At 44.0% G+C, this 20,949-nt stretch overlaps 1 protein-coding gene across 1 annotated transcript in view; it reads right to left on the minus strand.

Moving 5' to 3' along the window:
- LOC149306174 (protein kinase C beta type) overlaps positions 1-20,949 on the minus strand; it is a 120,840-nt gene that overhangs the window by 10,466 nt on the left and 89,425 nt on the right. The window contains exons 15-17 of the mRNA XM_089540845.1: positions 14,936-15,016; positions 13,997-14,104; positions 7,771-7,911 (exon numbers count right to left, since the gene is read on the minus strand). Coding sequence (XP_089396971.1) covers positions 7,771-7,911; positions 13,997-14,104; positions 14,936-15,016 — 330 coding nt within the window. The remainder of the gene's footprint in view (positions 1-7,770; positions 7,912-13,996; positions 14,105-14,935; positions 15,017-20,949) is intronic.

The raw sequence follows: 20,949 nt of genomic DNA on the forward strand, positions 1-20,949 counted from the left end.
GCCAACTTTCTTCCTTCCAGTCACTCTCAAAGGTAAACTGATTTTCTAGACTAACATGGCTAGGTTTTTGAACTCTACTTACATGTGTATAGTTTCATATGGTTAAAGTGAACATTTGGTAAATAAATCATAAATACAAATTTTCTTTATATCCCGCTCTTTTGTAGCAAGACAGTCGGAGCGGCTGACACTAAAAAGTCCACATACAATACAATGCATAAAATTACAATATTCCCCCCCCCCCCCCCTTTAAAAAAGAATTAACTATATTACAATTAAAAGAGTTTTTAAATCAATTTATAATAAGATGTGATTTCATTAAAATAATATATATATATATTTAAAATTTAAAAATTAATAATTTTATTTCTAAACCCCCGAGTCTCTCCTTTCTCTTTCTACTTTCTACACTTTCTTGCCCCGCTTTCTCCATCTCTTCTGCTGAACCCCAACATTGTTTAAAAATAATTTTTACTGAATTTAAAATGATACAATATAAGCAAAAAGAATAAAGTCCAAGTACATCGAGTAGATTGGCTTCTATCCCCATATGTTTGCTATACAGGTTTATTAACTCTATCTTAATTCTCTTATATTTGATTCATCTCCTTGTTTTCCTATAGTCCATCTTTATTCTTTCCTGGTTTCTTGCTGAGTATATATATATCTTATATATCTTATCCGTCTATTACGTATTTTGTGTATAATGTTCTTCACTAGACTCAAAATGCCTTCATCCATCCTTAGAGGGATCATATTTCCATTCTGGATTCTCCTCCTCTTTCTTATCTTAACTGTAATGTAGTCCTATTTTCCCTATTAGTTGTCCTTAACTTGGTATTACTGATCGTTTTAATATTCTAATAATTCTTTCTAATGTTGAACCCCAACATTTTGAAGGGATGCAGGCGAAGACCACTGCCTGTTTCTATCCAAAGGTTGTTTGGGGAGCAATGGGGTGACCCTGGTCTGGACCACATTGTCCCCACCCCTTACCCAAAAGGGCCATCTTAATCTAAGCCGGATGCCCTCCATGTTGGCTTTTGCAACCCTGGCACCCCCTTTATGACACCACTGTTTTGGAGTCATACAACGGGGGTTGTTGTTGTAAGACAGTTGTTCCCAAACGTTGGTTATCCAGATGTTCTGGACTTCAGCTTCCAGAATTTTTGACCGTTGGCCAAGTTGGCCAGAGCTGCTGGGATCTGAAGTCTGAAACACATGGAGGACCAAAATTCAGGAGCCTCTATTGCCGCACTTGAAGCTGAACCAGAAACAACCCCAACTGCAGGACACCAATGGAGCCTCCCTTGACAGCTGAATCTGGTTTGAACCCAGGTCCCCTGGAAGCCGCCATCCATCAAATCTCACATTGGATTGTTCTTCTCAGGAGCGTTAGACCTCAGAGAGGGAAGAAAGGGACACTCTGTTGGGTTTGGCGGCCAGCAAGCTGTTCTTCCCAACACACAGCCCTTTCCACCGGAGTTTACAAAAATGTACTTTGAGTGTGCAGATCAAACTGTGGAAGGAAGCTATTAATGGAACAAAACAACATCTCAGATAACGTTTGACTCTGCCGGCAGATGGGACTAAGGCCTCCGTCAATTCCTGTAGGCATCAAAATTAATAGCTTTCCCTTCCTTTCTAATGGCAAAAAGGACGCAGCGGCTGTCCTTATCAAAGCATCCCTCCTTGGGCCCCAGGAGAAAACAGTGGAGGGGAAGATGTGGGTCCTCTTCTCCTTTTCCCCCAAAAGAAGCCCCCTCTTTCCAAGGGTTTTGGGCATGGACTTAACCCCTCTGTGGTATTTAACTTCCATTTGCAAAGAAAAATAACTCACACAGATTAGCATTTTAATACACTTAACAGTAGGCTCTTACCACAATGAATGATTCAGGCCAAACACTTGCAAGCTATTAAACCTTTTCAGTTTTCTCACAACCGTAGACTGTGAGATTAGGGGACAAGAGGGACTGGTACTCTGGGGCCGGCAAAGCTTAACACCCCACCCGCAACACCATTCTATGGAAATAAGATGCACACCAGCCAAGATCCAAGGCAAGGGGTCCAAGCCAAACCCCAAAAGCCCCACCAGAAGCCTATCCTTTTTTCTCCTGTCTCTCCATACAAGATGGAGAGCAGCTGGAGGATTGGGGCCCTTTGCTGAGGAGCAAAAAAGAGTTTTCACTCTGGAAAGAATGAGTTTTGGGCCTTCTGGAGAGATAAACCACAGTCGCTTGCTTGCACCTTGTTGCATGGAGTGGATCCAGATCAGAAGCATTATGAGTGTTGTTTTGCATCTTTGTAAAATAGTAGTAGTAATAATAATAATAATAATATGATGATGATGATGATGATGATGATATAACAGGAGAATACAAGGAAAAGACTGACCCTACACCTGAATGAAATTACTGTTATGATTATTACTATAGATACCTATTATAGCTATTACTGTATCTATAGACAGTATCTGCTCCCTTTCCGCCGGCAGCTGAAGACATTTTTATATAGGCAGGCATTTGGTGGATGAATTTTACTTGTGCTGTAAATGCTTTTTAAAGTGTTTACTGGCTTTAATATTATGTTTTAATATTAATGATTCTTAATTATTTTCAACACTTGTAGTTCCCGTTGTTATTTCTGTCTTTTTAAATGATTGTAACCTGCCTTGAGTCCCATTGTGAGAGAAAGGCAGGATATAAATCCTTAATAATGTTGTTACAGAAACCACTGCTATTCAGCTAATAACAGGAGAACTGAAGGTGACAAAACAAGACAGACAAAGCATCTGTACGAACTTGCTATCGATGGTGATTATTATAAATTATAATGGCAGATTATCTATTTTTATTATCTATTGTTATAATTTATAATAAATCACAACCAATTATTATTGTTTGTCTATTCTTGTATCTATATATCTATAATATCTATTATTATGCTTATTTCTGTCTCCTAAGGTTTGCAAGTGGCTGTGTAGCTGGCAAAGCCACCTCTTGCTCTTATCACCTTCCTTGCCTTCTTCATAAGAAGAAACAGAAATTAACCATCATTTTGCTAAGAGTGAGGCGTGCTCACAGAGAAATCCCACCCTTCGTTTCTCCTACTCTTCCAGTCCTTTTCCAGAAACCTCACCCAGCAAGGAAAGGGCTCTGCAACCATGCGAACCGCCTCCTCTGTGAGATAGACTTTGTGCAGATCTTGGAAACTCTCCTCATCCATTTGCCCTCTGCTCCCCTAAGAAGAAAGCCGCCTCAAGCCCTTCCAGACCAAGCCAAAGCTCTCCGTGCTCCGGAAACATCTTCTCCAGCAGCGGCAGCTTCAAAGACAGCCGTCTCCTCTAACCCAACCTGGCAGCAGCCTGTCTGGCAGAGGAAGGCAGCCAGAAATCAAGAGGATTCAACAACTGACAGGCTCCCTATCAAGGCTCCAGGAGCCCCGCCAATAATGCACAACACTCCTCTCTCTTCCTCTGTTGCGGGTGTTTCTACCCGTGTCTAAGACACTCTCACAAGACCTAATGCAGAGGCACAACACAAGGCAAAAGGCATGCAGGAGGCAGTTAGGTGCTTGCTTGCTTTCCTCCCTTCATCCTTTTCTTCTCTGCCTGCCTGCCTGCCTGCCTGCCTTCCTTCATTCCTTCCTTCCCCTCTTTAACCTCTCTCTCTTTCTCCCTTCCTTCCTTCCTCTGCCTCCTTAATCTCTCCTTCCTTCCTTCCTTCCTTCCTTCCTTCCTTCCTTCCTTCCTTCCTTCGCCTCTTTAATCTCTCTCCCTTCCTTCCTTCCTTCTTTCCTTCCTTCCTTCTTTTTCTGCCTGACCCTGTCTTTTTTCCTCCAAGCCAAACAGTCCCATCTGCCTGAGCCACCCCTGGCAGGGCTTGGTGGTATCCAGATTCCTTTCAGGCAGATCACTAAAGGATCCTCCTTGACCTTTACAGCCAGGGGGAAATTGCTTCCCTTCCCTTCATTTCATTTCATTAGCTGGTGATAGAAAGCTGTCATTTCACAAAACAGCCTCCAGCGGAGGGACCTTGCTTGCAAAGAGAACACATAAAACAATGAAGCCCCTTCTGCCCAAAAGGCTGGCAATCAGTATCTCCCGCAAATAAGAATATAAACCCATCCAACCTTCCTCTCTGAATCTGACAGCACCACAGGAAAATAATATCAAGACAAGACCTCTTTGGCCTGGGGATGATGGGACAGGGGTGTTTGAACTTGGGGTGCCATTTTCAGCAGCTGCCTTGTGCCATCTATGACCTTCTCCAGCAGAAAAATCCCAGGTGCCCCTCTCCAAACCACAGATCCTTGGATCCCTCAGACTGGGACCATGCAGCTAACCTGGGACCTAACTGTGGAGTGTAGACAACAGTCTACTAAAAATGCTGGCAACTGCAGGAAAAGGCTCTTGAGACTAGCGCAGACGCACAATGACTTCCATCTGTCAGGTTGTGCGCTGGCGCCACAAAAAGCCACTCCAGTCATGTCGCTCCAGTCTCTTTAATTAAGGTAATTCCATACAGTGATTTATGATTTTTTAAAAAAAATAAAGCCTACTCCTTTGGCTTTGCAAACCACTGCATTCCATATAGAGAAGTAATTCTATAGAGGATATACGTGAGTGTATGTATTAGATATATATGTGTGTGTGTGTGTGTGCGCGCACGCGCACACACACATAATAAAAACTAAAAACCAAACCACACAATTATCTCCAGGAGAAGCGGTGTGTAAATATTTAAGCAGACTTCTTTGGGCTCATGCCAACGCTGGTTGGCAATTGGTATGCAGAGACCATAAGTGAAGATCAGCCAAGCATGGCCCCATCAGCAAAGACACACACACAACACAACACACACATAGGCACACAGAGGATCAATCTGTTCAGGGTGGATTCAGCATCGAGAAAAAGCCAAGGTTTGCTGCAGCATAGCCCAACACTGGTGTTCTCCCTGGTGCAAGGAGAGGAACCAAGGGGCAAAGATGGCAAGAAGAAGGGAGATGGGGCAGGCAAAGAAAGAGAGCCCCTTGGCCTCGAGAGACCCAGAAAAAGGATCACTTTTGCATTGCCCAGGGTTTCTTACAAGGAGGGGCACACCCCGCTTCAAGCATTCAATTATTTGAGGAGCTTGCAGGGTGCTTCTGAGAAACCAGAATGTGCAGAGTTCAAAATGCAAACGGTTAATATGCTTATTGTTGGCAGGGGAAAAGTATATGGAGGAGAGCTGGGTAAATGCCAACCCCAGATGCTGGCGAAACTTCAGGAAGAAACTCTTCTAGAACATGGCCACTGAGCCTGAAAACCCCACAAAAAACTAAAAATGAATAAATTGTTTGCAAAAGAACCCCTTTAGCACTGTGCAATCTTAGTGATGGTCCTGTTTGGGGAGAGGAACATTTTGGATAGCCACCATGCATGCTCCCCTTGCTGGCATGACCAGTTGCATCAATGCATCTCCACCTCTTCGCTTGCTCCGCAACTGAGAGATGGGTCCAAGGTGGAAGGTAGATGCTACCGACATTTAAGGAGGTTGTGGGGAACACAGACTGACAGCCCTTCAGTCCAGGAAAACATCTGTCTTAAAGGCATTGCACAGGACAATTGTACAGCCACGGGACTGGCATCCTTCAATGCGCATTCCCACTAAGCCTGGATGATGCATGGCACAACTGGAACTAAGGGCCTTTGTCACTGAGGGATGCTGGAGCATTAGTTCCAGTTGTGCCATAGACCATGGATCAGCCAGTTTTGGTGAGAATGCGCACTGAATTGCCCTGAGATCCAAACTGGGGAAGAGAGGGGAACACAGCCCTAATTTGTAATAACCGAGAGAATAATTTAGTGCATCACACACACCCTCCATCCCAAGGAGAACCATGGGACTTCTAGCATGAAATGTGGTTGAATGGTTGTACTGGTTTTGGTGGGGCTGGGTTGTGATCCAGTGGCACATTTCTTGTCTCCAGGCTGTGGTTTCTGGGAGGCTTGTTTCCCAATCCTGGTACTTCAGTATCTTTTCCCAATCATGCCAAGCAATGTGAAAAGGTCTCACACATCTCCAAATCCTGCCTCTCTTTTCTTCCTCTCCTTGTTTTTTCCCCACAGAAAACAACCTTTCTTGAGGCCCAGATTTTTTCCCCCCTGTGTATGAATATCATCTTCTCTCCTGAAAAAGGCTCTTTCCTGAGAAGAAAATGCTGCTTCCAGTGCAAAACAAAAACAAAAGCATTGCACTCGAATTTTCCACAGATTCTTCTGCAAACAGCAAAAGAATCTTTTCAGTCAAGGATTCTTCTTTCTTGTCAGGGTTTCTGGATATATATTTTTGGACCATTTAAAAAAATGTATTATCTTTTAAAAAAAAACAATGCAGAAAAAGTGACAGACAGCAGCAAAAATCTGGATGGTCCTTTCGCAGGGACGAGGATGGGGAAGTCTCCCTCGGCTTTTGGGCTGTTTTCTCATGAACTATTCACGATGTTGCTTCTGGCCGGGCTTTTACCTGCTGAGTGCGTCGCACCCGCTTCATGAATGATTCAGGCCTCCTCCAGCGCCAACCCCTCTTTGATGGGAAGATGTCGCTTGAACGACAACTGCAAAGGGCTCCTTTTCACCCACAAAAAGAGACAGGCTTCCAGCCCTTCAGGGGAACCGAGGAGAAGGTGAAAAGGAAGGAAGGAAGGAAGGCTTGGAAAGACCCTCATTCTTGGCTGGATGCTGCCAACAAACAGCCAGAAGTGGGCAAGGTCTCTGGGGAAGAGGTGGGCCTTCTTTGTTTGGATCCGTCCCACAGCAACCAGAATTTGGCAGAAGCACTGCCAAATTCAAATCCAAAACTGTCGGTGGTACAGTTAGTATTGCAGAAGCTGTCTGTGACGTTGGGACTTAAAAGGAAATAGGCCCTGATGGCATAAAATGACTGGAGACTTTGGGAGCCCTAGTATCCATACTAGATCCTCGAAAGGGAAAGGCGGGATATAAATAAATAAATAAATATATTATTATTATTATTAGTTTATAATGTTCTTGGCCCTAGCCATGCCAACCCTATATCTCTGCACTTGTCTGGGGCCCAATTTCTTGCAGCTGGAACCCTCCAAGATCTACATGGATCCCTCCAATGGCACAATAGCCAAACAGCAAATGACCTATTTCCAAGGTCTGTGGGTGCTCCTGAAGCCAGAAGAAGCAAAACATCCTTATTTGCAAAATAAATAAATAGTCTTTTGGGGGGTCAGGGTGAGGATTGAGGGCCATGATACCATCTTGGGGCCTCAGGGTAACTGAGTTGGGTGGGAGTAAATCAGCACATGTTGTTTTTCCAGGCATTGTGCACCTACTACATCTTTGCACAAGGACATTTCCCTGGCTGCACAACGGCTGGGATACATCTCCATCCTTTGGCTCCTGGTCAAAGAAGAGCATCCATTGCCCTCCAACATTTATAGGCAGGGAGGGTTTTATGCTCTGCCTGCAGCTAATATCATGGCTAATATTATTTGAAACCCCTCTAAATCCTGTGAGGAAGGCAGGGTGGCTGTTTAATAAAAGGCCCATCTAGAAAGCACCCTTAAACTTTCAACGTTGCCCTGAATAATATCACATTCCTACATCTCTGGGGTCCGAAAGAGATTCTCTGCTGATGCATGAGTGAGGGATGCATTGTTCCACATCTGCTGCATGTGTTTGTGGATAGAAGTGAGGGAGAAAGAAAGAAAGAAAGAAAGAAAGAAAGAAAGAAAGAAAGAGGAATAGGAGGAACTTACAGCTTTTGGCTTAAAAGGGGGCTGGATTTCTTTCCGTTCAAGTTTGTCCCAGTCGATGTACCGGAAGAAAGCGTGTTCCTTGATATCACGTTCGCCTTCGGGGCCGCAGCCTAAGCGTTTGGCTGGATGCTTTGTCATGAGCTTCAAGAAAAAGGAGAAAGAGGAAATGTATTAAACACAGAAAACAGATGCAACACTTTGTTTATTGCTCTCTTGTAAGAAGAAATACTTCCAAAGGTTTTCTCAATCTTGGGCAAGATGATGGGAGCCTTTGCCCATTTCCCCCCTGATTACAGTTTGCACACTGGAATTTGCTTTTTAGTGAAAAATCCATTTGCATAATATTGTATTGTATTGTATTGTACTGTATTGTATTCTGCCTTTCTCCCACAATAGGAACTCATAAGAATGTGTTCCTTGCACCAAAATAACGTGTTGCACACAGAAAAAGTGCATCTTGCACAAAGGACACTGTTTTCTGTCCAAAAATGTTGGAAAGGGTGTTGCTCCCAAACCAAAGCTTTTTAAAACCAGGAATAATTATTTTTTCCAAATGCAAAAAAGTTCACAGTAGTCGATTATATTCTTGACCTAAGCCACAATGTGCTGAGAAAAATCTTTTTTCTTCCAAAGGAGGGTGAGAACATTTGCAAGTATTGTTTGCATGCCTAATAAAGAGCATAGCAAATAGTCCCAGGGACTGCAAGGTTTTCTACAAAGACTGCGGTGAAACAAACAGTAGGGAATACATAACAATGTGTAAGAACACAGCGTGCAATTCGCACAACTAAAGCGAATAAAGGGATTAAAACCATTGCACAGATCCCAAGAAAATGCCTTGTGCACATAACTATCCTGTTCTTATGTGCAGGTAGAGAGAAAGAGTGGGTCCCACAATGTACAATGGGGTTAACGTTGAATCCTGCAAATCTCCCCACAAATTGCTCTCACACTTATGGGTCCCCTATCCATGGGTTTCCTTGGCAAGGTTTATTCAGGGGTGTCTTGCCCATTGCCACTGCCTTCCTTTTAGGATGAGAGAGAATGCAATTTTATGGGGATTATCCAAGGGACTGAGTAGGGTTTTGAACCTTGGTCTCAGAGCATGGTCTGAGCATGAGCATGTCCATTTCTGTGACTAAATGTGGGTGTTGCACACTGGACAAAAACACCCAACCCTTTCTGTAGGGGAACGTGCGCATTTGCAATACGCTTTTGGCTAACATGGTCAGAAAGGGAGGCTAGTACTTGGAGGAAAATCTCTGCCCACCTGAGAGCATGAAAGCAATTAAGTGCATTGGCCGCCGCACTGTTTACAGAGATGGCACCTCCGCCCCAAATCTCTTTTTCATTAACACCGAACCCAGGAGAGGAATGGCCGGATCCAGGTTGGGTTAATGAAACGGCACGTTCTCCAGAAAAAGGAGGAGACATGAATTATGGCTGTTTGTCATCCAAACACGTCTCCCACCTTGCAAAACCCCTCTGGCAAGATGGATACGGAGGGGAAGAAGAGAGGACTCTTTGGAGAGAAGATTTAATATCCTCGCCAAGGCATTTTGCTCATGTTCCAAGATATGAGGGAGACAGCAATGGATGCCAAGCAGAGATAAGGCAAAGGGAGGCTGAACCAGCCCCGGGGAAAGGAAACCAGACTCCTTTCTGCATCCAGACCAAGGAGTTTGCTTATTTGTTCATCATTTAGTCAGTAAAATATTTATATTCCGCCCTCCATCTGAAGATCTTACAATAAAATCAACACAATCAACTGAAAGCAATGCAAATGGTAAACATATTTTTAAGAAGGCTAAAAATATATTAAACAGTTTAATAATAATAATAATAATAATAATTTGTTTTATTTATATACCGCTGAAAGAATACAAATGAACACCAGCTAAAATGCTTTGGAATCATTTAAAGTCATGCACACATGAAGATCTGTATAGAGCAAGATAGGTCCCCAAAGGCTTTTGGAAACAATCAAGGCTGTATCCGCACTGCAGAAATAATCCAGGTTGACCCGCTTTAACTGGCATGGCTGAATGCTATGGAATCCTGGGAATTGTAGTTTGTTGTGGCACTAGAGCTCTGTGACAGAGAAGGCTAAATGATTCACAAAACTACAAACCCCAGAATTGCATAGCATTAAGCCATGGCTGTTATAGTGGTGTCAAATTGGATGGTTTCTCCCTTAGAGGAGAAGAGTCCCTTTCTTTTGGCTTCTGAAGGTACACTTCCCCACTTCCTTGAAGAAAACAGAGCATGAAACAAAGCCCATAGGGAACACAATGCGCACCCTTGCTCCAGGGCAAACGGTCCCACTGGCTCGCTTGATGTGGGGTGTTTTGCACCACGCATATATGATGCGTGTGCACTGGGTCAGAGAGGTCTTCTTGTCCTCGGCTGCCCAAAGTCACACTGATGCTAAATGACAACAGACTTCGGCAGGCGGCCGCCAAATTGGTTAGAGAAAAGCAAATCCCACTGCAATTGTTCCCTAAGAAAGCAGCTGCAAAGCAAACAAGGCCTTTCATGCTGATATGCAAAGCTCCCTTCCAGCCATGGCGTTTCCAACAGGCCAATCTCTGCTCCTGCTCTTTAGCAAGCGAGAGCGAGACAGCAGCAAACATCACTGGGGCTTTGGGGAAAGAAAGAAAGAAAGAAAGAAAGAAAGAAAGAAAGAAAGAAGGAAGGCATGGCAAAAGCCAGCGCCAATCCGGCAGCCGGGAAGCTCATTAAAGGAAGATCTCTGCCCTTTTCTGACAGAGATACAGAGTCTGCCGCTGACACGGTGCAGAATGTGGCAGCCAAGCAAGGAAATATCCCTTTGCAGCTTTGAAAAAGGAGAGATCAGGCGCATGGCGAAGACTCTCTGTTGTCTTGGCGCAGGGGAAATTTACTCTTATGTCACTTAATGGTGGTTGCGGTACGTCAACCGTCTGCTGAATACAGTGGGGACCCTTAGAATCCACTGGGATTGGGTTTCAAGACCCTCCGTAGATACCAAAATCCATGGATGCTCAAGTACTATTAGATACAACTGTATAGTAAAATGGTGTCCCTTATATAAAATGGCAAAATCAAGATATGCTTTTTGGAATTTACAGTGGGCCCTTGGTATCTGCTGGGGTTTGGATCCAGGACCCACCATGGATACCAAAATCCATGGATGCTCAAGTCCCATTCAATACACTGGCACAGTAAAACGGCATTGCTTATATAAAATGACAAAATCATGGGTTGCTTTTCAGAATTTATATATATTTTGGGAATACTTTCCAAAAGCCATGGATGGTTCAATCTGTGGATTAGGAATCCATGGATATGGAGGGCTGACCATCATCATCATCATCTTCATCATCATCATCATCATCATCACCATCAAGGTGGTTTACAAAAGATTAATAAAACTCATAGTTAAATACAAAAGTTAAAACATAATTAATTTATCATTTTATAAAAAGTGGTTAAAAACGTTGCTGTCTCTAGGCATTTGTAGATCCTCCAGTGCAATTCTATGGGTTAATTTCTGCTGGATGTTGGCCATAGAGTTGGCACTGGAAGACCTAGAGATTCCTAGGCTGCATCCACACTGGAGAAATAACCCAGTTTGGCACCTCTTTTCAGCATCCTGGCTCAAGGCTATGGAATTCTGGGTGTTGGAGCATGTTGTGCCCACAACAAACTCCATCTCCCAGAATTCCATAGCCTTGAGCCAGGACAGTTAAAGCGGTGCCAAACCGGGTTATTTCTCCAGTTGGATGCAGCTCAGGATTCTGGCATATGCATATGTGCATTTTATTTCCTTCCGCACAAAATAAAAAGAGTGCACTTCTATGGGAACAGGGAACGTACAAAACAGTCTGGGCTCTTGCCCCGCTTTATTCCTGCTTCAGTTCCCATCCAGCCTCAGGATTTGTTGGGAGCAAGGTAAAAACCCATTACACTCACTCACTCTCTCTCTCTCTCTCTCTCTCTCTCTCTCTATATATATATATATATATATAATGTTTCTCTCTTGCCAATTTGCAGCATTCTGTTTGAGACGGAGGAGGAAGAAAGTAACACAGAGAGGAAGCGGATCGCTGTTTCGATCTCCCGCCGCTCCCTAGGATTTGGCTCAGGGGCGATGGAGAGGATAATGATGCTTCGGAGATTGTAGCAGCTTTGGAAAGAGCAACCTCCTCCAAGCACCAAGCTTTCCCTCTTGTTATTCATGCATAAGACAGCAGTGCTGGTGTTTTTGCTGGCAAAATTGGGATTACAGGTGTCAGAATACAAGCATCCTCGGCCTGGAGATACCCAAATTGGAAAATGGGTCACACCTCCATCAATGCCAAGCACCAACCTAAGGTTGCCATATTACCCAGATAGCTGGGTTTTACCTCAATTACAGGCATGCCACCCATTAAGGCATCATTTGGCTCCAATGCCAAGCTTTTGTTAATAAAAACAGTATGCCTAGTGATTCCTAAACTCTTGTCCTCCAGGTGTTTTGCACTTCAGCTCCCAGAAGCCTCAGACACCTTGGCCAATGGTCTGGGATTCTGGGAGCTGAAGTCCAAAACATCTGGAAGGCCAAAGTTTGGGAATCATTGCGAAGTGAAGCAAAGATCCAGGGTAATTCTGCAAATTGTTGTACAAGAGACACGTCTGTCCTTGCCTTTTGAGATACGAGGGGAATGAGAGTGGAAGGGATTCCTGCATGCTTTGCTTCGAGGAAAGACGGAGGTGGGAGAGTGCAAAGAAGGAGCAACCCTGTTGCAGACGGTGAGACGAAGCCAGCCAGGTAGAAGAGGAGGGGAATTAATGGAGCCCTGGCAGAGAAGGGCGAACCGACTGGCGAACGGAGATGCCTCCTCTCAGCAAAGGCAGATGCCAGGTGACCTGGAAATGTTGCTCCCCCTTTGGCCCATTAAACCAGGCGCAGCTGGGCGTCTGTTCCTTCACAGACAGACGCACACAGAGAAACAGGCGCCGTCCTTCGGCCAAGCGTCAAGGCAAAGGCATGGGCGGGCATGGCACATGGGCTGTCTGTCCTAGGCTGGAAGCAAATGCCAGATGCTTAAAGCCGTGCAAAGACAAGGGAGCTGTAGCCTCCCACAAGTCCCCATGCACCTAAGAAGATCCCAAATACCACGGGTTAAGGGCTCATTTCTCAGCTCCATGCAACTGGTGTAATTCATTCATATATGATATGTTGCCTTTTCAAGTGCAACAACCTCCATCACCCTCCAGCCAGCGTGGCCATGCCATTCATGACTGCAGAGCCCCAAGATGTTACCTTTTGGACAACTGCAACATCCATCATCCCCAAGCAAGCATGGCCATATCATTCATGATTGTTTGTGTGAGAGAGAGAGACCATTTGGACTATAGCTCCCAGAATCTCCAGTCAGCATGGGCAGAGTTCAGAATGGTTACCTTTTGGGCTACAACTCTCATCATCCCCAGCCAGCCAGGCCACCTGTGTGATGTATGCCCAATGGCAAGTGCTTCTGATGTTAAACCTATAGTCAGGGCTGTGTCTGTCTGTCTATAGCATGCTAAGGAAAGCTCTTTTCGTGGAAGGGAGGCTAGGGGAGACGGTCAAGGAATTTGAGGGCCACAAAACAGAGTTTAGGGGCCATATGTGGCCCACAAGCCACATTTTCACCAAGCCTGGCATGAACAATGCCAGTCCCTTGGAAGTTGACTCATTTATTTACACAAAACCTTGAGGAGGACAAGAGAGGCACTCAGGAAGCACAGAAAGCTGGTTTAAAAATAAAAACACACAAAGATATTGGATTTCGGCTACCAGGGTTATTTCGAGGACAACAGGTTAGGGATTAGAATCCGAGCCATTTGATGCTCTTGAGGGGTAGGAGACATTGGAAACAGCCTAAGATTCGGCGCTAGGAAAGGATGCCCAATAAGGACATTTTGGCCGGCAGGAAAAAGGTAACTTGGCCTCCGCTTTAGGGACTCTCTTCTAGTTCATCTATTCTGGCCTGGTTTCCAAAGGTTTTGGAGATGTGATGAACGTGACACTTTTAGGTAAGCAGTTCCATTGAGAAATGGAAATAGTTATGTTATGGAAGGAGACCACCAGGTTCTCCTTTAAAAATTACTTACTACAATGGCAGATGTAACCACCACCACGTTCTGGATGTGGAACTCCAAAAGGGCAGAGACATTCATATCCATTTGAGGAAACCCTTGCAGCCGCATTGGCTCTTACCCCTTTGCAGATCGCCACAGCCTCCTTGGACATGGATTTGGGATACGCCACGTTGTGCTCCATGATGGACTGGAAGAGTTCGTCCTCATCTTCCCCTTCAAACGGCGCCTGCAAAATTGGGAAGAAGCGGAAGGGATTTTAGAGGCCCCCGTCCTTCTTCTCTGCTGCAACCTCTTCCCATTTGTCTCCATTTGACGGAGGGTCCCCCAAGCGACAGAAAATGGCTCTGTCACTTTGCCATGGGAACCCATGTTGGGTTTTGGGGGAGCTTTTTTGGATCTAATGAAGCACTTAAGAGGAACTGTACAAGGTTCTGAAATAGGTTCAGCACCTTGTACAACTCCCATAAAACATCTTTTAAGAAAGAAAACTTTGGAGCACCTCCCAAATAACAAGAGTTACTGGCTGCCTCTGAGAGGAGGGAAGGTAGTAAGTAGACAAGGAACCTTCCATAATTTTTCAGAGGTTGCACTTTGATTTTCTTTGCATTTTCTTTATTAGTCAAATGCAAATGTCATCTTTCCTCCAATGAGCTCCATGTGCTGCACATGGCTCTGTTTGTCCTATTTTATTCTCACAACAACCATGCAATTTAGGTGAACACAACCAAATCCTTTCCTTTTTCTTGAGGCTGCATCATTTATTATCTTTCAGAATTTGAGGCAGCTGAATATAGTTTAAGATATCAATGACCTCCAAGGCAGAATATTCTTGAGTAGTCTGGACTACAAGTGACCCACCAAGCCAACTGCTGAATAGTAAATCGACATATCGGTAAATCCAACTGATTCAACTAGTCTCCTCTAGTCAAAACAAGCAGTACTTGTTCCCCTACGCTGCATGCTGCTTGCAAAACAAACAGCAAGGTTTTGCATTCCCATCTTCATGTAATTCAATGAAAACCCCCATGAGAATCTGTCCTTTTAAAAAAAAAATTACCTGCCCGGCCAACATTTCATACAGCAGGACTCCAAAGGCCCACCAATCCACTGATTTCCCATAGGGCTGATAAGCGATTATCTGCAAGAGGCACAAGAACGTCATCAGAGCAGCAGGATTATAAAAGCAGGAGTCCCTTTTTTCATCCGACAGTCACAAAGACAAAATTATTCCAGCTGGGAATCCAGGTTGCAATAAAAGGAAAGACATAGAAAGAGGGATAAAGAGAGAGGAGGAGGCTGATCTTGTTCCTAGGGATTTTAAGCACTGGGTTCAGATGCGAAGTCAAAGGCTTTCATGGCCAACATCCATAGGTTTTTGTGGTTTTTTCAGGCTCTTTGGCCATGTTCTAGAAGAGTTTATTCCTGACGTTTCGCCAACATCTGTGGCTGGCAGCTTCAGAGAATGTTGGCATGGAAGAGAGTTGGATGTATGTATGTACGTATGTAGAGAGAGAGAGAGAGAGGGAGGGAGGAGTGATTTTCATGTTAATCTGTGTATTGTACTGTTGTTGATGGCAGGGTTCAGATCTTTAAGGACCCAAGAGTTGCCCTGGATCTCCATCCTCCAATGTGCCATGCCACCCTACAGCATGCACCCATTTGTCTGCTTTCCTGCATCACTAGCTTTCTGCAGGGAGTTTCCTTTTTCTAACTGACAACAGTAAATAACCAAAACGCTGGAAGAGAACCAGAAAGGGTCCAAAGAAGCTCCTTGTAGCAAGGAGTTCCACAGTCTATAAGCAGCCACCAAGAAGGCCCTCTCCCATGGATTATAATAATTCTCTGAAGATGCCAGCCACAGATGCTGCTTGCGAAACGTCAGGAAGAAACTCTTCTAGAACATGGCCACACAGTCCAAAAAACCCACAAAAAACTATGGATGCCAGCCATGAAAGCCTTCGACTTCACATTATTATTATCTATTGTTATCATTAATAATTCTAATAATAATTCTAATATTATAATAACCTATTATTATTATAGTGTTGTCATTTTAGTAGGGGATTACGTAACTGTCATATACATATGTACTGTGTGTTTTATTTATGCAATCTATTATAACCCGCCTAGATCCTTTTGGAGAGGTGGGATATAAATAAAACCTACCGTATTATTATGTCTTCAACAAATGATGGTGGTGGGACCAAGGGAAAACTCTCCCTTGAGGATCTTAAAATGTGATCATTTTGGCAGATGCGGTTTTGCCGATGGCCTGCATTGATGGAGAATGGAAGGCCGGATGTACTCCTTGGACCTCTGCCCATTAAAAAGCCCTGCAGTCATTCAGGGCAGTCCAGAAGGCCTGGTGTGGTGAATAATAATAATACTTTATTTTTACTCTGCCTCTACATTCAGGACCTTCACCCCTGCTTACCTGGAGTGTCCAGCAGCAGAATGGAGATGCGAGTTGCTCTATAATACTTGCTTTAGATATAGGATTTGCCTTAACCTCTTGTAAATTTAACCTGCTAGTTAAATATTAGCAAAGCTTTTCATTCGCCTATGCATTTATTGTCCCTGTATTCAAAGAGCTGAACCAGAAGCCCACAAAAGTACCTAGTCTGGTGTTACTGAAAGCTATTGAGAGGCGCAGGATAGAATCAATGGGGTTGCACTGTCCCCAAATCCTTTTTCAAGTAAGTCATCCATTGGGGCAGATAATAATAATACTGTTTATTTATAGCCCGCTTTTCCAAAGAGATCAAAGCGGGTTACAACAAAGGTACTACACAATGTACAAATTTACAAACAGCGTCCACATAAAAAATCGATGACAATACATCAGAGTATTAAAAACAAGATAAAAATTATAAGGTTAAAAACCACAACAATAACTAGCTTAAAATGCTAGTTTAACGGGGAGAGAGCAGAAATCACAGCGTCTGGGGGAAAGCCTGTTGGAAGAGGAAGGTCTTCAGCTTCTTCCTGAACAGGTCAAGGGAGGTAACCGAGCGGAGCTTGTCGGGAAGAGAGTTCCAAAGCTGCGGGGCCGAGTTGGAAAACGCCCTCTGTGCAGTCACGGTGTACTTCGTATCAGGAACCCTCAACAATTGCTTCCCGGCCGATCGGAGAGTGCAGGGCGGATTATATGGGGAGAGGTGGTCCTCCAAGTACCCTGGGCCCAAGCCATTTAGGGCTTTATAGGTAATAACCAACACCTTGTATTGGGCTCGGAAGCAAATGGGCAGCCAATGAAGATCTTGCAAAATAGGTGTTATGTGGCTAGTCCTGGAGCATCCAGTGACTAACTTAGCTGCCATATTCTACACTAATTGAAGCTTCTGAGTTTGGTACAAGGGTTGCCCCATGTAGAGCACGTTACAGAAATCCAACCGAGAGGTTACCAGAGCATGTACCACAAGCATCTTTTACGTTCCAAATTCAGACTCAAAACTGGACTGGATCCAAACTACTAGCACCATCAGAGAACACCAGGACCCAAGAGTATTATTTTGGTGATCCCTTTACTGCAATTCTTGACACAATTGCCTAAAGAGATGGTGATCTAAAAGTTGGGGATCGAAGGAAATCCATCCTCCAAAGAGGGAAAGGCCCACATATCAGCAGCAAGAAAGCAGGTCACGTTTTCTAGGAGAAACTCAATGTTAGGGAAGGGGCTGAAGCCAGCAACAAGGAGGAAAAGGAGGCCGAGGAGGAGAAGTCTGTGTTTGGAGGAGCTCCTTCCATCCCTGCATCTTTGCTTAGAGCCGGAGGCAATGCCATCTGTTACTTAATGCAAAACCATTATGCAGTTTATTCATCCTAATTACAGATTTCTATTCTGAAAAGATTCATATATTCAAACACGAATGCAAATTGCATGGTAATGGCAGTAAAATATACACAGACCCAACCAAGCTCATCCCGACTGTTCCTCATCATCACAGACATCTATGAACTGGGTGCAAGAGCTTCTCAGCTCTATGGAGGGATCTGCCATCTCCTGATGGCCCTCTCAAACACCAGAGATCCCAACAGAGAGCAGAGCTGGTAGGAGAGTGGATTCAAATGGATCCCAGGGATGGCAAAATCCATTTCTGTGCAGGCTGCTTGGAATTTTGCTAAACCTCAGTAATAATCGGTGTGAGACCCAGAGCTTGGAAGTCATGCATTAAAAGGTAATATTTTACCTATAACTAGTGCATTTTGGCAGTAATAATATTAGAGCACTGATCAATAGAACAGGGGCAGAAATGCTGCACAAACACCCTAAAACAGGGGTGAGCAAATGGATGGGGGCCAGGGTCTAGTCCCCCCCCCAAAAAAAACCCAAATCAGAAATGTGTTTGTATTAAATCCAAATGTGAAGTAGCTAGAACCATTGCAGCTAAATGGTGCAGCAACTGGGGGTGCATCTACACGATTGAAATACTGTAGTTTGATACCACTTTAACTGCCATGGCTCCATGTTACAGAATCTTGGGATTTGTAGTTTTGCGAAGCACCAGCACTCTTTGGCAGAGGAAGAGAAATACCTTATAAAACTACAGATCCCAGGATTGGCACTTAAAGTGATGTCAAACTGCATTATTCCTATAGTGTAGACACACCCTGGGATCTACCTCCTTGAAAATTTATAATGAAAAATGGAGGGTATCTGTTGCCCTCATTGACACAGAGTCCGCCAACCGTCCCTGGAGAGAACCAAGCAAACCACACAGGCCTCCTCTTCCCCCTTAATTTAAAGGATTTCTTACCCCATTCTCTCTTCCTAAACTTCCCTTTGGCTCTGCCCTGTTCTGCCCTCTTGAACCAAGCCCTATTGCAAAGCATTTGTTAACTTCCCGTTCATTGCTGCAAAACCGAACCACCAAGGCTTCATTGTTTGTTTTTTGGTGGTGTGTGTATGGGGAGAAATCCAACATTTAGAAGACTTTGCTGGAAGACATTTGCTTGCCTGACCATTGTGGGGCTTTTTGATCTTGTGCAGAAAGAGGTGCAATTCTGCCCCTCTGCAAAATCCATTAGAAGCTCCCTGTTCTGTTTACAACTGATGGCAGGAACCCAAGATCTTTTTGCACACTGATACAGCATGAAGCTTTAATCCTTCCAAACAGCCAGGATAAAAGCCTTGTGAGGTTTTCCATATTCTCGCTGATCATTAGCACTCAGAGATCATCATCCTTTTGGCACCATGGAGGAATATGTGCGATCAATGAGATCGAGAAAAGTGAAAAGTATGGGGAGGCGCTCAGGTACACGAAAGGCAAACCTGTGCCTATGTTTCAAAGGAGGTGCTTGCTTTCCTTCTCAGTGGCTGCATTATTTGCCCAGCCATCAAGTTTGCTTCTTTGCACAGATCAAAATGGTAGAAAACAGAAAGGAAGAAAGTACATTTAGCTGGACTGAAAACAGAAGAGAATCCAATTCAGAAAAGTTTTAACAGCAAACCAAATCTGCCTTGGTACTCCATGCTGCTCTCCCTCCTTCCCAGTCCGACCACATTAAATTTATTTACTTGGAATATTCCCCCTCTCCTCAAACCTTTCCACATTGCTCTGGGTGACATGCTAAAATTGCAGGGATCTTTCATATTGAGTAGCCTTCGATCCCATTTCCTGCTGATTATTTCATTATTATTATTTTTTTAAAACAACCCTACAAATTAAAAGCAAAATGGGGAGGGGGGAATGAGCATTTCGGAGATGGTGCCCAGTTACCTACCAAGGGAAAGTGGCCATTTGTTCTCCTCTGCAAACCCATTAATCACGCCAAGAGAGACCCAGCCTCCGCCTGGCAGCGCTATGGTATTAATCTTGGCAGTGCAAGGGAAAACAATGCACATTAGGACCAGTAATTAAACATCTTCCTGGGAAGGATGCACACTCACACACAACACTTTGGCATTTGGAGGCTCCCAAGGAGAGGAATGCTCCGCTGATACACTGCTAGCCCCTGAGATTGATGTAAACTTCTGTAGGAGAACAGCATGGAGGAGTCGCCTGAATGTTGGACTAGGACTCCTGAAGACCAAAGTTCAAATCCATGCTCAGCCATGGGAAACCACTGAAGGACCTTGGTCAAGTCTCAAAGGAAGGCAATGGCACCAAACCTCCTCTGGATGAATCTTGCTAAGAAAACCCAAGGAGGGGCAAGAAAAGACTAAGGTTTGAATCCTTGCTCAGCCATGGAAACCCAATGGTGACCTGGAGTCACATACTCTCAGCCCCAGAAAACCCCATGTAATTTGGAAATGCCTTGAAGGCACACAACAACAAAAGACTAAACAGTCCAAAATCAGATGAAAACATTTTGAAAAGGCAATTTAAAAATGGTTCAGTTTTAAGCCATGAAGATGTATGGAGTTCAATGAAATTGCTTAGGCTCCATAGAATAAAGCCAGTGTTGGTACTAATTGGGCTGCTAAATGGAAGGTATTTGTGATCCTTGAACTAAATCCTGGTGCTTCTATAACATTTAAACAATATTTCTCACTGTGTTGATGAGCAATCCTGTGTCATAATGAGAGAGTGAAGCATGCTTCCCTTCTGTATCTGCACTTAGCAGATTGTGGCAAAGGATCAATCACTGTATTGGTAACAGCTGCTATTGGTGCTAAAAATAAAGAAAGCGTCCTTTTTCTTTTTACCTTCCCCTTTCCCCAAAACTGATTAATTCAAGCAACAGTCTTCGTTTTCAAAGTACCCGTCCTGGTTTTTAAAATAAACAGCGCTCGCCATATGCTGAATGCTACGGTATTGAATGTACACATTCGGAATTACTAATCCTAAGTATCAGATAGATCATGATGAGTGAGCAACACACACAAAATGCCCACAAAATGTGTCCTCCTTTCCTCCTGCCTTTCCTATAAGGCATGCCACGATCTACATACCACTTAGTTTTCTGCAAATGCTAATCTGACGCACAGGGTATTTTTTTTGCAAACATTTCTCGGTTGAGCTAAAAACATTTTTGGTGATCTTCAGATTCCAGTTTTCCTTGAAATAATAACTGCTCACTCCATCTCTCATTTTCCTTGTCTCAGTTATGCCACCCATTCTGAAAACA

The sequence above is a fragment of the Sceloporus occidentalis genome, unplaced genomic scaffold (genome assembly GCF_023333645.1).
Source record: "Sceloporus occidentalis isolate IW3139 unplaced genomic scaffold, rSceOcc1.0.p SCAF_10, whole genome shotgun sequence".
Taxonomy (NCBI): Eukaryota; Metazoa; Chordata; class Lepidosauria; order Squamata; family Phrynosomatidae; genus Sceloporus; species Sceloporus occidentalis.